This window comes from Amblyomma maculatum, chromosome 1, assembly GCF_055883805.1.
Source record: "Amblyomma maculatum isolate TAMU_Amacu chromosome 1, ASM5588380v1, whole genome shotgun sequence".
NCBI lineage: Eukaryota > Metazoa > Arthropoda > Arachnida > Ixodida > Ixodidae > Amblyomma > Amblyomma maculatum.
This window is the reverse complement of record NC_139344.1, coordinates 347,223,260-347,239,253: the sequence shown is the minus strand read 5'-3', so window position 1 is coordinate 347,239,253 and position 15,994 is coordinate 347,223,260. Positions and strand designations below refer to the sequence as shown.

The 15,994-nt window shown below is 43.0% G+C and overlaps 1 protein-coding gene across 4 annotated transcripts; it reads right to left on the bottom strand.

Moving 5' to 3' along the window:
• Positions 1-1,714: 1,714 nt before the first annotated feature.
• On the bottom strand, positions 1,715-15,167 carry LOC146207689 (uncharacterized). Of its 4 annotated transcripts, none has more exons than XM_084589704.1 (4): positions 15,016-15,167; positions 9,365-9,531; positions 3,343-4,285; positions 1,715-1,985 (listed from the first exon to the last, which is right to left on the bottom strand). In XM_084589704.1, exons 2-4 carry the CDS (start codon positions 9,514-9,516, stop codon positions 1,866-1,868), a joined length of 1,215 nt encoding a protein of 404 aa, XP_084445830.1. In that variant the 5' UTR covers positions 9,517-9,531; positions 15,016-15,167; the 3' UTR covers positions 1,715-1,865. The 4 variants fall into 4 exon arrangements, with proteins under 4 accessions (XP_084445830.1, XP_084445848.1, XP_084445838.1 ...); XM_084589722.1 differs by lacking the exon at positions 15,016-15,167 and adding an exon at positions 12,384-12,490; XM_084589712.1 differs by lacking the exon at positions 15,016-15,167 and adding an exon at positions 10,598-10,739.
• Positions 15,168-15,994: the final 827 nt, after the last annotated feature.

Sequence of the window (15,994 nt, the reverse complement as noted above, 5' to 3'; positions counted from 1 at the left end):
GTGCCTGGTGTCATCGACGGTACCGGAACCATGGAAGAATGCAAACATTATCCTCATTCACAAGAAAGGGGACTCTAAGGACCTTAAAAATTACAGACCAATCAGCTTACTGTCTGTTACGTATAAGGTATTTACTAAGGTAATCGCTAATAGAATCAGGACAACCTTAGACTGCAATCAAGCAAAGGATCAAGCAGGGTTTCGGAAACGGTACTCTACTGTCGATCATATCCATACCATCAATCAGGTGATAGAAAAATGCTCGGAATATAACCAGCCCTTATACATAGCATCCATTGATTACGAAAAAGCATTTGACTCAGTTGAAACCTCGGCGGTGATGCAGGCATTGCGAAATCAGGGGGTAGACGAGCCGTACGTGAAAGTGCTGGAAGATATATACAGTGGCTGCACAGCAACCATAGTTCTGCATAAAGAAAGTAACAAAATTCCCATAAAGAAAGGTGTTAGGCAAGGAGACACAATCTCCCCAGTACTATTCACAGCTTGCTTAGAGGAAGTATTCAGAGACTTGGAATGGGAGCAGTTAGGGATAAGGGTAGATGGAGAATACCTCAGTAATCTGCGATTTGCTGATGACATTGCCTTGCTAAGCAACTCGGGGGATGAACTGCAAATAATGATTGATGACCTAGACAGGAAAAGTAGAAAGGTAGGCTTGAAAATCAATATGCAGAAGACTAAGGTAATGTTCAACAGCCTCGGGAAGGAACAGCAGTTTACATTAGGTAGCGAAATACTGGAAGTAGTAGGCGAATATGTCTACTTAGGACAGGTAGTAACCGCAGATCCGGACCACGAAAAGAAAATAACAAGAAGAATACGAGTGGGATGGCGCGCATTTGGCAAGCACTCGCAGATTATGACTAGCAGCTTACCGGTATCGCTCAAGAGGAAAGTATACAACAGTTGCATCTTGCCTGTACTCACCTATGGGGCTGAAACGTGGAGGCTAACCAAGAGAGTTCTACTTAAGTTGAGGACAACCCAGAGGGCTATGGAACGAAAAATGGTAGGGGTAACATTAAGAGATAGAAAGCGTGCAGAGTGGGTCAGAGAAATAACTCAAGTTACCGACATTCTTGTAGAAATTAAGAAGAAGAAATGGACATGGGCAGGACATGTAGTGCGAAGAGAGGATAACCGATGGTCGCTTAGGGTAACAAACTGGATTCCAAGGGAAGGAAAGCGTAGCAGGGGGCGGCAGAAAGTTAGTTCGCAAAGGTCAAGTGGATGCAGCTAGCACAGAACCGGGTTAAGTGGAGAAATATGGGAGAGGCCTTCGCCCTGCAGTGGGTATAATCAGGCAGATGATGATGATGATGATGATGATGATGATGATGATTTGAGCTTTGGGCGAGATAGTTGCCAGGTTACAAGAACTGCACGTAGCGAAGAAAACGAGTCATCATGGTTCCGCTTGTAAATAGCCTCCACTACATTTCGGAATGAACGTCATTGCTAACAATTCTCAGCTATATACGTATGCTGCCTTGACAGAGACACGCCATCTTGTGGAAATGTTGACTGCGTACACAGACTTCCCCTCAACCTTTGATGGTTTTGCTTTTGCGGTCCGTAATCACGTTTCCGTGGTCTAGCTGATTTTTGTTAAACTTTCGTTGAACACGTTCCTCGAGTTTACAAATTTTCTATTGCCACAAGATAAAGTAGGATAAAAGGAGGTAAAAAGTGTGCATGGTTGCCCGTGCAATTTTTTTCTGTCGCACATGTGTGTTCATATTTATTTGTCTTCCTGCACAGAGTGACGTTTTTCTTGCCGGTGCGGAAGGTTTCTTCACTTTTAATAACTTGTAAATATGTAGGTAAGCTCCTCCATCAAGCTATCCCGATGGAATGAAGACGCAGGGAAGATGGGCGAGAGTGCGACTCTGTAGGTCAATGGTGCACCTGCAATTCGGGTGGGAACTACACTGCTCCCCAGCAAGTTGTCCAGGCCGGCACTGAAATAAATACAGAAACTTATTACTAGTTGTAACTTGAAAAGTGAGGTCCTGAACGATATTTTCTTAGATACGCATTGGGAAAGACCACGAAGGAAACCAGATCAAACAAGAAATAATTTTGGGGCCGATTGAGCAGGTATAGGAAAATTAGTAAGACATGAATGCAGGTCCAATAATAATTTTAATATAATTTTAGTACACCGCTTCTTTGAACATTTTTGCCTATTTGCTAAATGTTTTCTCATGCGGCAAATCTAGACATATATGGCGGCCTAGTAAACCGACTCTTCAGTTATCTGCTTCAATTCAGAATATCGTCATACGTAACAATTTTGATTTGCCTGATATGTTCGACAGGGTCATGAAGCCACACCCACATGGCATCGCGCGGGACATTTAATGACCCACAACGTTCAGATTTCTTGTGACGCCGTACATATATTGGGAGAGATTAAAACTGTGAGGAACACTTTAGCTCTGCCTTTAAAGGTATGACGCAATACCGTAGGGGACCACCCGAAACAAACGGCCCCTCTTTAACCAAGCTATATCAACACGCCTGGGTGGCCTAGGAGTAGCGCACCTGACTGGGCTTCTAGGAGCACTGGAAGAGCACATCTAACTTCGCGCCTAAAATAAGCAACCAGAGTTGGCAGTTCCTTCCAACTTTCTGATATAATGAGGTCTCTGAGTCGCACAAAGCAACAAAGAATGAGTGCAAGACCACATGTCAGGCGCAAGCTACCAACTGCCAGCGCCATGGTTGTGGTATTTCGCTCACAGTACCGTCGCGGGCAATGCCAATGCCGCATTTTTTGGTCATGGGGACCAAACGCTATTACGCGGAAACATGTGCTTCAGTGCAATATAATTTGCTGCTTGTTTTAAAAGATACAGCTTTATAAATAATTTGCATCTGCTTCTAAAAGTCTTTCCAACACTTTAGTTGGGATTTCGACCCATGGTCCTTCTATTGCAACCCAGACGCTGCACCTTCTAACCTAGGCATACCACGTCACAGCGGCTAGGGAACAAGTGCAACTTAAATGTTTTTCATGTTTTCCTGCACTTAAAATGGCATGTTTAACGACTTTACTTTAATGACTATGTCTGTAAATAAAATCTAAACATTTTTAACGAGGGTATCCTAATGAGTATATTGGTATTAATGGTCACTATAATTAGCGAAGTATCAATTAGGCGAGTAAATTCCAATAAGAACAGTGAGCACATGGCCCAAGCCGCGATGACGTCATACCATTAGCGAGGAGCTGAATTGGTTTGTTCACGGCAAGGTTGATTGAAGGCGTTATAAATTATTCTTTAAATTATACAGGATGACTAATACATTTACCATCAGCGGACACGTCGGCTGTGCTGCGTTCCTTGGGGGCCAAAATCCATGCGTAGGTTGAGGGCCGGTTCCTTGAGGGGTACTTTGGCGGAGGACATGAGCAGCTTGAAGCCTAACGTCCGGCCTCAAGTTTTGAGCAGGTTGTAGCCCGAGGTTTTGCAGAGGCTGAGGTCTAGCGCCTCGAGCCAAATTTGGCCTTCGGTCTGCACCACCACTTTGTCCTAGGCCTTGAGCAATCGCAGGGCTCGCACCTTCACGGAGGTCATGGCGACGGCCTGGAGGTGGCGGCGCATCATTACGTTCAGGACGTCGAGGCATTTGGCCGGGAGAAGGTTGATTTGGTTGTGCCACAGCGCCTTGAAGAGGCTGCGGCATGGGCGCTTGAGCAAACACTGGTCTGTGACCTTGTATACCTGGTGGAATATCCCCTGGACGTGATCCAAGCAGATGGCGTTGAGGAAATTGAGGCAACGACTCTGAGGGGTTTGGATGCCTAACATGCGGAGCAGGTTGACCGCCGGGGGCTAGTAGATTGTTTGCCCTGGGGGCTTGAGGTTGTGGATATCGGGGGCCTTGATGCGGTTGCTGCCTGGGATTATGACCATCACGAGGCCTAGCTCCTTGAAGATTCTGAAGTCTGGGGCCTTGAAGATGAGGTCTGGGGCCTTGGCCTTGTTGGTGTCCATTACCGCGAGGTGCCTGTTGTTGAGGCCTGGGGACTGCCTGGGGATTTGGCCTCGGTCCTGGCACAGGTTGAGGAGCGAATGCGCCAGCAAAATTTGGTATGTACCCGTCAAGACCTGGTGGAATGTCGCCTGGGTGTGCACCAATTAGGAAGCGTGAAGGAAAAAGAGGCATCTCTCCTGGGGGATTTTGATTCCTGTGATCTGGAGGAGCTGGATCCATCGAACCTTGAACATTTTCGTTGTTAGGCAGAACACATCTGAAAAAAAACAAAACAAAAAGAACAATTTCAAGCTGAGCCATGGAACCGCTATTATTAGCTGTGAAATTTTACTACTACACGAGATGCTGGAACCCCTTCTTTATTTTGAATTATTCCCTGTCTGTGCTCCTCCTTACAGCAGACACAGTGGAGTTATCAAAACCACTTCGTACAGAAAAATATTGACAGTGCATGAGCTAGCTAAAGTGTTTGCAGACAGGAATGGAGCACTTATTTATGTTCTCTATCTTTATTTATAGTGTTTTGATAGATGTTTGTCAACATGATGGCGCATTAAGAAGCTATATATTCGCAATATAGACGTTCTCCTTTGCTTGGTCGGACATTTTGACGTTGTGCTATATGATCGGCCGATCGACCCCGCTTTGTTGCATGTATTTGTATTTGTGCCAGAGTGCGATGGCGTGATATGCCTTGCATAATCTAGGCACAGCACATAACTAAAAAGGCAGGCAGAGAGGAGAGACGCAGATAATCTCTGAAGCCTGCAATTAATTTTCAAAATAAACGTTCATGCACACACTGCATAGTCCCAGCCTTGAGAAATCCACACTCAAGAAGGTGACCTGAACAGCCACGTTGACCTTTTTTAATGACGCTGCCTTCATTTCCTTCGAAACTGGCAGCTTCGGGCAGTAATTGTCTTCGGCGGTTTTCAATTAAATGAAAAAGTCGGCTACCATTTTGGTCAACCAGTGATGTCAGATTTGTGTGTGCGTTAGAAGCAAAAATGTTCGCCACATGGCTATAAGCTTCTGTTTCAGCCTGCTTACTATAAAGCGAGAACGTACCGTGTTCGCTTTGCCCAAACGCCTTCGCCCTACCTCAGAACTGTAAGGAAAAAATTCGGCATCGTTCCAAACGCGTTGGGAAAAATACACACATGATCTGGTATCAAAATTATGACGCAATTTTTGTTTTTTTCACAGCATTCATTGTGATGTCATATGATTTAGTTTCTCATTTAGTATTAATCGGATCAACAACGTTTTTACCCCCAATTTGTCCACCGTGAAAGGAGACAGGCGATCCGCCTCCCTTTTCCCCCCAAAATGACCTAAACAAAATAATCATAGAATTCGCGGCAGGAAAATGCTATTACGTCTAATCTTAAAGCAAAATTACTGTCATAGCTAACCTATCGATGTGCAACAAGTGGGAGACTATTATAAACAGAAAATGTTATCAACTCTACCAACGATAACCACCTGAAAAAAAAAAAAAAAAGATTTAGAGCTTTAAGGTACTCCATGTGCATAATGTGAGGAGGTTGATTCATCGTAATACATTTCTGGTCCTGTTATACATAATTTTCTACGCTCAAAATGTTCTGCATAGATAGACAAGTAATTCCTGCTATCGCAGCATTTTCTTTGGTTCGCGAATTGTGCCTTCATGCATTGGTAGTTGTTTGTGGCCTGACAAACAAACAGCTACCGCCGTTGGCAGCTAGCTGTTTGCCACGCCACCATAGACGAAACTTTTTGGTAATAACCGGCAGAGGTGAGATTTTGTCGCCGTCCAAGGAAGACAAAACATTCAGCAGTTCGATGCTGCCGAACATGAACATCAAGAATAAGTTGGACGAAAATCTATGCATGTATCGTTGTTATAGCCATGGTCACATGTTTGTTATATCCAGTAATGCGGTATTCATGTATCTTCTTTATAATCGAGGTTTCATTGTTGTTATATCCAAGATTACGTGGTATGCATGTATCTTGGTTATAACCGATGTTACATGTTGATGCTATCCGAGGTCAAGGGTGATGTAGGATTAACCTGAAACTCGCTGCTGTGCGCAGTAGAGCTAATGCTGTAAAATGATGAATAAATGCCTCAAAAGAAGCCAAGATAAGAGAGAGGCAAGCTCGCTCAGAGTAAAAATAAATTCCACAAAATTGTTGCCAGCAGTTCGTCTAAGCATGGCAGACTTGGTGAGCATGCACTGAATGCGTAACATTTGGGAGATGCACTTTGTACCGGCTATATAGAATGGCGGATATGTTCGGCGGTGTGGTCTAGGCCCATTCTATTAAAGCGCGGCTGTCAGAGTACGACATTCAAATACGCCATGCAAGCATTTCTGAAGAAAAAGATCAGCGTCACGTAATTCGCGTAGTTTAGAGAGAGTGAAACAAATCTTTTAGGGGCGACAACAGGCGGGTTTAGTCAATGTAGTATATCGCATACCTAAGCTCTGATCGCACAGAATTTCGGACTACTCTGTAAAAAGCAAATCTTGACAAAACTGGCAGTTTCTACAAAAGCAAGAGTTCAACTTTTCGACCTGAAATATTGCTAGCAGCATTTGTAACATGCCTAATGTGCCGAAACTCGAGCTTGTAACGATGTTAACCAAGGCGTTGAATGTCATCTGGAAACCTTGGTGTACACACAAGTCGAAAACAACACAAACACAGTGTACAAAATTATCATCAACACTTATAGAATGTTGGTCTCTTCCTTCCAGGGAAAGTAATAGCTACTCTTTTGTTAAAGGTGACCATAGGTCTGTTTCGTACGCTCCATCGCATATTGAATTCACCTTTTCACGTTTTCATGTAATCTGTTATTCTTTTGTGGCGTATAAAGAGCGGGAAATCTTAAAGTATTCGGCAAAACGTAGTACATCAGAATATCTGATGCAATCCACGATATTGTTATTAACAAAGCGAAAAGAAAAGGCAATAAGTAAGACCCACATAGCGCACTCCTTTCAGTAGGATATAAAAATGAGAAGCATCCACCGCAGGTGAGAGTTTTTACGCAATCGCAAAGGTAACTTTAAATACCATTCACTAACAGATGTTGAGAATCCATATTGTCGCATTTTGCACAACAGCAGATCTTCGGTGAAAACGTCAAAAGTTTTACTTCAGTCAAAATATATGGCATTCACTTGGCCTCGTGGTAAGACACTTAGGCCTACAGTGTTAAAAAAACTAGCAATATTTGTCTCGACATGAAGCCCAGAAAAAAAAAACATGTTATTTAGCATGAATACAATATGGTAAGAAGCTAATATCACACGACTACAGATGCTTGCTGAAGAGCGGAAATGGCCAAAGCCACTTTACATGACGGCTTTAACTAACTGCATCTGCATTGCATCCCTACTTTTATGATCATCACTTCGCTACCATCATCATTATCACTAACTGCAGCGTCATTATATCATTATCATCCTGCTATTATTTGTTATCATTATCACTCACTTCCTCGCCACTGTCGTCGCTGCTGTCTCTCTCACGCTGGACAAGAACAATTACAACTGATTTCTCACGAGCCTGGCGTGGCGCAGAGGTTAGCGGGCCAGGCTGGGAATCGAAGGGATAGTGGTTCGGTTCCCGGCCGAGACTTTTGTTTCTTTTTGTGTTAGCTGGGGCCAACATTTCAGGCGGACACTTCCTGCTGACATTTCCGCTGCCCATGACACAAGTAAGGCTTCCGCCCTAAAATACCTAAATAGTTCTGCACGCATCTGTATGTTTGCAGAATTACAAAAACCAGCGATATGCAAAGTATTGGAAGAATTTAAAATCTCGTTAGTAACGACTGCGAGAGGGACGAAAGCCCCACAATGTCTTGTAAAAATCCACATATGACAATCTAGTGTTATCCCTGAGTTATTCAGATATACGGGAAGACGCGTGGGTTGCATTGTTGAGTAAATTAATTGTGAATAACAATTTTTGCACATGATACACGATTTCAATCCAAATCGGTCGTATTCAAATTTCGGGTCGGTCCGGGCCATATATAGAAATCGCCATTGTATTCACCATAGTTGAATGTGGCAAGGACGTGAACTTTGGTCCGAATCGGCTGAGCCCCACGGAGCTGCTGAATAATTAAGATAATTAAGATATAGGGAGAAAAATGAGCATGATAGCTAATGCTACCACCCCGTTTCAAAGGGGACGCTCCTATATTCCATCCATCCATCCATCCATCCATCCATCCATCCATCCATCCATCCATCCATCCATCCATCCATCCATCCATCCATCCATCCATCCATCCATCCATCCATCCATCCATCCGTCCGTCCGTCCATCCATCCGTCCGTCCGTCCGTCCGTCCGTCGTACGTACGTACGTACGTACGTACATACATACATACATACATACATACATACATACATACATACATACATACATACATACATACATACATACATACATACATACATACATACATACATACATACATACATACATACATACATACATACATACATACATACATACATACATACATACATACATACATACATACATACATACATACATACATACATACATACATACATACATACATACATACATACATACATACATACATACATACATACATACATACATACATACATACATACATACATACATACATACATACATACATACATACATACATACATCCGAGGTGCAGTGAACGTTGTCTGTCAAGCAGCAAAACCGCAAAAGGCTTTGAAATGAAACAACTTGACCGATTTTTGCCTACTTGAAAATAAACAGCTCTGCAGTGCCGGCAGCAACAAGTCGTCGATGATCGACGAAGAACGAATTCTTGCCGCTCGCAGCCTCTCAGAATTTAACGCTGACCGATAACGTTCAAAATATGGTACGAGGAAAATAGTCTACGGTCATCTCGAATAGCGCAGAATTAATTGGACACGGCTGCAAGCACCCTACGTTAATCCTTGCACATTGCCTCACAGAAAGAAAGTAATAAGCCATGTTTAGTGGGTTTAGCATGAAGATGCAAATGTGGCGCTACAAGACGCATGCTGCAGTACAATGCTTGCAATTACGGCTGTGGCGTCCAACTGCGTTCATTAGCATAATTAATCCACTCTGCTTTTCTGACAGGAGTAACTGCTTAGAAAACGTTTCATTAGGCATTATGCATTGACATCTGAGATGACAAAGGAACAAAACTCAAAAAGTACACGATTAAGAATAAAAGACACTGCACATAACATACTTCATGTAGAGGAAATAGATAAAAATTCACTATTTACGAATGAATTATAAAATAAATTATACTTACTCAGATGGTAGCACCAAGCCCAAGAAAATGCTGATGAAGCAAACTGTCGACTTTATATCATTAGGTAGCAAATATCTTGGCAAGAAAGAGTTCTCATTAGCAGATACTTGGCACCTCCGTGTTGTGGAGTGATACTTCTTTACGTCGCTCATTTCTGTTGGTTATGCCTACATCAGATTAGAACAATTGTCGTGGGGTTCAGCATTTGTTCAATGTTTAACCAGCAAAATATGAAACTAACAGCCGGAACGATCGGAGACGTCCTGCTGGTAACCTATGTATTCTCAAAATATCCTGCTGGATTGCGTTTCTCAGATCTGCTTAGTTTTCTGTCGAAAGGCCCACCTTTTCCAGAATAAATTGCTTTCGAGAATTTAAGAAAATACGAATTGTGAGTCAATAAAGGTCTCTTATTGTCGAGCTTAGAATTTGTTTATAAAATGACATCACTGTTCATGAGGATACTTTTTAAATGCTCATTGCTGCTTCCGCATAGTATTTGGAATATCTCAAGCAAGAATTTCGACAAATGTGTCTCAACCAAATTTTCTATTATATTTGGACAATGTGTGCCTGTTATGAAATACATATTCTGCATTTTAACTGAATATTTCGATGTTTAACAAAGTAAAAATACAAAGACCTTCGCTAGCACACTTCACCTGCTTATTTTGTTGTGAAGGTCCTAACGCCTCCTCTCATCCATCACTTAGAACTGTCAATAATGGCCGTCTCTTCTCATCGGTGGATTCAAACGTACGATATTTGAGCTCCCTTTGCAGTGGCAACTGATTTCTACCGTTTTATTTAATGGGCTATTTTAAAGTAACAGCAGCATTTACTGGATGATCTTAGGGATGTGTATGCTAATTTTCTTAAGTTTTCACAAATGCGCGTGCTCAAGTACCGTGGATTAATCGACGGATAGCACTGAGTAGGTTGTTACTTTGACAGCATTTTCCTCCTCGACATCTCGAGGCAAAGGCCCCTGAGGGACGGGAATACCAACAAAGTGCGTTTCCATTAGCCTGTGTGTTTTAGACTGTGACGACCCGATTCCAAATGCCGCGGTTACTCTATAGTAGCTGTCATTAAGGCTCCTGTAACTCATACACTGTGCCTGAGGCCACTTCAGGCAATATACATTGATCCAAAACAACGTTTTCAGCGAGCCTGATCATAAAATTAGGCATTATTTATGGTTGCCCAGGAAAGAATTACTGAATGTCTTACAATTCAGCGGCAGCTTGTCAGCTTCCCATAAATGTTTTCTTTTTTCAGGGACGGCTATGAAGATGTGAAACGTACTTGAAGGACACAGGCTACATGTAGTTCTGGAGAACAGCCACATTTCAACACTAAGCCCCCGCTATTGCGCAGACTCATCTTGCCATTTACGCAATGAAATAAAATATAATAGATATAAGTGAAAAGAAGTGTTTCCCTGCTTCGAATTCAAGGCCTAAAGATGCGAATATGCGAAGCAATGATATATCACTATAATTTTCTTATATACTTTGTGTTTGTGTCATTATCTTCCTGAAGACGCATAAAGATAATTTTGAATATAATACGTGGAAATATGCGTGTTTCTGAAAGACACATGTGGGCTGCATAGAACATCATCGCATTAGCTTTTGTCCACATTTGCAACTACGCATCTATCACTCAAAATGCGAAGAACTTCGCACATATAAAGAGTGAGAAAGAAGGTGATATGTTTTTCAAAAAAAAAAAAAAAAACGTTTTCATTCTAAAATTTCTAATAGCATTGCGTATGCACAAAGATATTTTAGCTTAGGTTCGCAAAAATGGTTCAAATTGAAATGAAGAGCGCAGAGCAGCTTTCCTGGCTGCTGCATTAAGCAACTAAGACATCGCTGCAGACATCGCACGGGGTAGAGTCACTTGTTCGTGCTGCGTGCCGCATTCTTCATCAACTTCAATTCGTGTGAAAGTGAGTCCCGGGGGAAGGCCACGCTGGCACATGCACGGGCAAGCCAAAATTTGAACGCTTAGCTGCAGCCGTTCGGTCAGCCTTGCCCCGCCGTGAGAGGTAACGACTTTTCGAACATCTATACGTTATTGCCCTGGAAATGGAAAGGGGTAGAAAAGCACGCCATGCGCACTGCCGAATTTAGATACGAAGGCTTCTAACACTGCATATATTTCAGCGGAAAGTAGAAGTAAACTCATTATGTCTTATGCGCCAGGCCTCTAGCTTAGCTATGCCAAATTTCTCGACCATCCTCGACGTTTAACTCTTGGCGGAAAAAAATAAAATCATTGATTGATGAAAAAAAAAATTATAGGGGTTCGACCCTGCTGAACCGAATGTGGAGCGATAGCTTTGGCTGTGTGCGACCAAGCGTTGCACCGAGCACAACCAGCGTGCAGTTGAACACGTAAAAGTTTACCGTCGTTTTAGGCAAAACCCGCTTTAATGCCTGTTATGAACGTGCCTGCGTGGCCTAGGGGTAACGTGAATTCAAATGTCTTGGCAGACTGATTATAATGTCCCCCTACCATATGAAAGGAAAGGCCGAGTTGGCGAAAATGGCTGCTAGGCAACGGGACGCTCTTTTAGGCACCGGTGAAATGCTCGTTGGTAGAGTAGTGTACCTTTCGCTACGAAATTACGGTTCACACTCAGCTCCGCCTTTCTTAAAACACACTCCCACCCCCTTCTCCTTCCTTCTGTATATATATCGCCACCTTCTTGCTTCTCCCTCCTATATCTATAGCTGCAAGTGACAATCCTCGTGAAATCCCTGAGGAGAAAGCCGAGCCTGCTTCAAAATGTCTGCTTAAAAAGTTTCTTTTGGGGGAGAGGGGAAGGGGGGAGGGTTACGCTTCTGGTTTATGCCTATAGTCCTCGTCTGCGTATTTTGTCGTCGAGGCTAAGTAGCTGCCAGGTTTACCAAGTTGTGTCAGCTCTGGGGTTAGTCTGATAACTAAAGTGGTTGCAGTTACCTCCTATGAGCAGTTGTGCCCTGGAAGGCCCCCGGATTCCACTCACCAAACGTCAAGCTTCTCCTGCTAGCACCCCCTTTGCAAGCTCTGGTGCAGCTTTGCAAGACAGCGGCGCATTGCTAAGAAGTATCTGTGGTCAACTTGTTCCAACACGCCCGCAAATTCTCAGTCAACTTGGCGCCAATCCCCTAGCAGCGAGTCGCCTTCGCACCGCGGCAGATTTGAAGCGAGCAATCACTGCGCTCGATGATTGGACCTATCAGGCCGCCGTCACTTGCTGCCTCCGGATTGGACACTTTGAATTCCAATGCCTTTTCCAGGCTACATAAGCGAGCGTAGTGCCTCTGGAGACGGAGACCTTCACGAGCGCTCGTCGGGTGCTGGCCGCTCGGAAGCAAGGGACGCCTCATAGTCTCCCCGGCCGTTGCTGTGCGACTACATTTGTGCATAGCTTGTAGCCCTCGGCCCCCGTGGCGATTTGTTGTAAATATGTCTTGTAAAATAGTGCATAAAGAAGCATTTATTCGATTTCATCGCTACAACCAAGAGAGCAGGCAGCTCTCGATCCCAAAACGGGTGACGTGAGCTATAAAGCATACTTCTCTCGGCACAACAGAACTAGCGTACTTTACACAGAATGCAATAAGCGTCCACTGCAGTACGCGTAATCACACCTAAAGCTAGTCGGCGCAAATGAATAGACAGCCTTCTCAGCAATAAGCCCTGGAATTGTGCGTAAAGGTACTGGAATAGTCTAAGAGTCGTGACAGCAATCGCCCATATTTTTAAACATACATGACACTTGGATCAATATAAAGACCTCACGGAACCCGGACAGGCATATTCCAACCGCAATGTTACGCCCTCCGGTGGTGTACTAGCAATGCAAACAGGATGAAATTGCTGTCAGTGCCTCGTCAAGGGTATGGCTCCGTTTCCATGACCCTAGACACCGGCATACTGGAATAAGCTCGAGCGACCTCTTTGGTAAACGTTCGCTCCCCACAGCTTTGACCAGAACAAGAAAAACTAAACAGGTATGCTGGCGCCAAACAGCCTTAAAAGTAGCTGTCGTATGTATCCACCACTCACAGCCACTGTAATCAACTCACCCTCGAGATCCGCTAAAAACCACCTACAAACGCTAATATCTGCATCCATTCGCTCAAAACCTATCACACCAACTCAAATTTCCTCGCATCTGTTCGCAATCAGTCATATCCCAACATGTCCACAAGCATTTGCTCTTTGTTCCCACTCATCTGCACTCGCCTTCACGCTCGCACTCTGCCTCTTGTCCACTCACATGCATCTCCATTCCTTCACTTCCAACTAGTTTGCAGTCATACTGATGTTTGTTCATTGGAACTTCTCTCCACTGACATCAACATCCACTCACCCGCCCTTACACTCATCTAAAATCACTCACGCTCGCACACACACTAGTGAATGCAGGCAATGAGACAATAATGATTCAGCGTACCGACCTAAGAGTCTAATACATTAGTTTCTTTTTTCAACTTGTAGTGTTCAAGCCTTGCTGACTGCATCCTCGAGGGGATCTATTTCGTGTATCCATTCTTCAACCCGAAAGTGCAATCGCTTAAATTTTTTTTGTCAATGAAACTGCATATGTACGTCATTAAATCAAATTTCTGTACGCGTCGTAAGCATGGTTTAAATTCTTAATGCCAATTTCTGAATTATGAACGTTTGTACAACCATGCAACGATGCAGAATTGCCCTGTTTTCTTTCAATGAAATTGTTCTGCATATACAGATATGAAAATTATGCTTACTCAGCTGCTGCAACCGGAGCGAGGAGAATGCACACGCTAAGGGCCGTTGCCTTCATATCTGGAGTTTGTTTATAGTAAGGCAGAACTATTGTTGGTGACGAGAACAACATTGTGCTGCGATAAGCACTGTCTCAGCACCTATACACTAAGAACAGATATTTCTTCATCTCCTCTTCCATGTATTACATGTTTTGTGACTCTCATAGAAAGATGCTCTGAACGACGATTTACAAAAAAGATCATCATCATCATCATCATCATCATCATCATTATCATCATCATCATCATCATCATCATCATCATCAGCCTGATTATACCCACTGCAGGGCGAAGGCCTCTCCCATATTTCTCCACTTAACCCGGTTCTGTGCTAGCTGCATCCACTTGACCCCTGCGAACTTCTTAATCTCATCCGCCCACCTAACTTTCTGCCTCCCCCTGCTACGCTTTCCTTCCCTTGGAATTCAGTTTGTTACCCTCAGCGACCATCGGTTATCCTCTCTTCGCACTACATGTCCTGCCCATGTCCCATTTCTTCTTTTTAATTTCTTGCAAAAAAGAAACGCTCCTTAATTGATTTTCTTGCCTTTTGAAACTACTGGATTGCTTAAATATGAAGCCATAAATATATATCAGGAATGTGAAGAAATCACGATCTTTGAAGTGGAGGTTTAAGAAATAACTATGTGTTCGGTTAAAGATATCAATCGGCATTGCATTTTGTGCGCCAATGCTTCCCCAATTTCACACAAATAGTATTTAACAATCCTGTTATAACCATGCAAGCCCATAGCTCGCAGCAGTTCTCTCTTTTACTTCAAGGCACTTAAAGCCCTTAGTGGAAGCTTTTAAAACACTCCTAATGGAAATGGGAATTACCTCTCATAGCTTGCGTTATAGCATATTACCGTGCATACAGGCGTGTTCCAGTGGTTGTCCTCATAAAAATTGCGCATACCCACGAAGGGGATTGTTCACGACCAGGCGGTGATTACAGTTTCTGAGATTTTATCCTGCAGAACTGATATTAGAAATTTGAGTATATCCCGTTCACTGACAGTGATGAATCAGGTGATTTTATTTTTCATCTTCGTTGTTAACTCTCACATGGCAACGCTTATGAGTATGTAAACGCTCATATTCTAAAATATTATTGGACAAGTAATAGTGAAAAGGGGCATCGAAATTATTCTTGTCAAAACCATTCCGCTCACTTTTTTATTTTGCTAGGATCGACCATTTCAAATAGATTCGCTCATCAAGTTCTAAATAATGTATTTCTTTACCACATCAATAACGTAGTTTTAATGAGCATAACTTTATATGCCTCTCATCATCTTTACAATACGCGTATAAACATTTTTCATTGTTTTGCGTTTTGAGTCATTTTGTGTGTCCTGGATTGTTCTCTATCTCACATTTCACTTGACCTGCACAATAAATGCAGTAATTGCCTAGCCTCGTCATCTAGGCAGCATTTATCGGTTCTAGTTGCGATTCGTTCTTGCAAATCTCTTTCATAAAAACATAAAGGGACATCGTTAAATGCTCACACGACAGCATCGTCGTATGGTCATTATAGATTATCGCTAAGTAATGGTGTTAATTATATGCAGATTACTCGTCCTCATAAGCATTGTTAATAAATAATACCAAGTGGGAGGGCTGTGCAGTAGAGGTACTTTGTATTGCTAAGTAATATTGTTACTTAGGAGGTCTGTCTAGTAATGCTGACTGAGTGACCGGATAATTGCTGTTCTATGAAGCGAGGGGGAGCCAAAGAGCTCAAATGTACTTCTCCAGCGACGCCACCAGCATAAATCAAACCAGCCCTTCAACCCACTTTTCCACGCTCTAC

Excerpts from the sequence above, each read along its gene's own strand:
- LOC146207689 (XM_084589704.1), bottom strand. The coding sequence starts at position 9,516 with ATGAGCGACGTAAAGAAGTATCACTCCACAACACGGAGGTGCCAAGTA. Across the intron at positions 4,286-9,364 it reads GGCTTGGTGCTACCATCTGA|ATGTGTTCTGCCTAACAACG; the intron begins GTAAGTATAATT and ends GTTTTTTTTCAG. Across the intron at positions 1,986-3,342 it reads AGCCGACGTGTCCGCTGATG|TGCCGGCCTGGACAACTTGC; the intron begins GTAAATGTATTA and ends TATTTATTTCAG.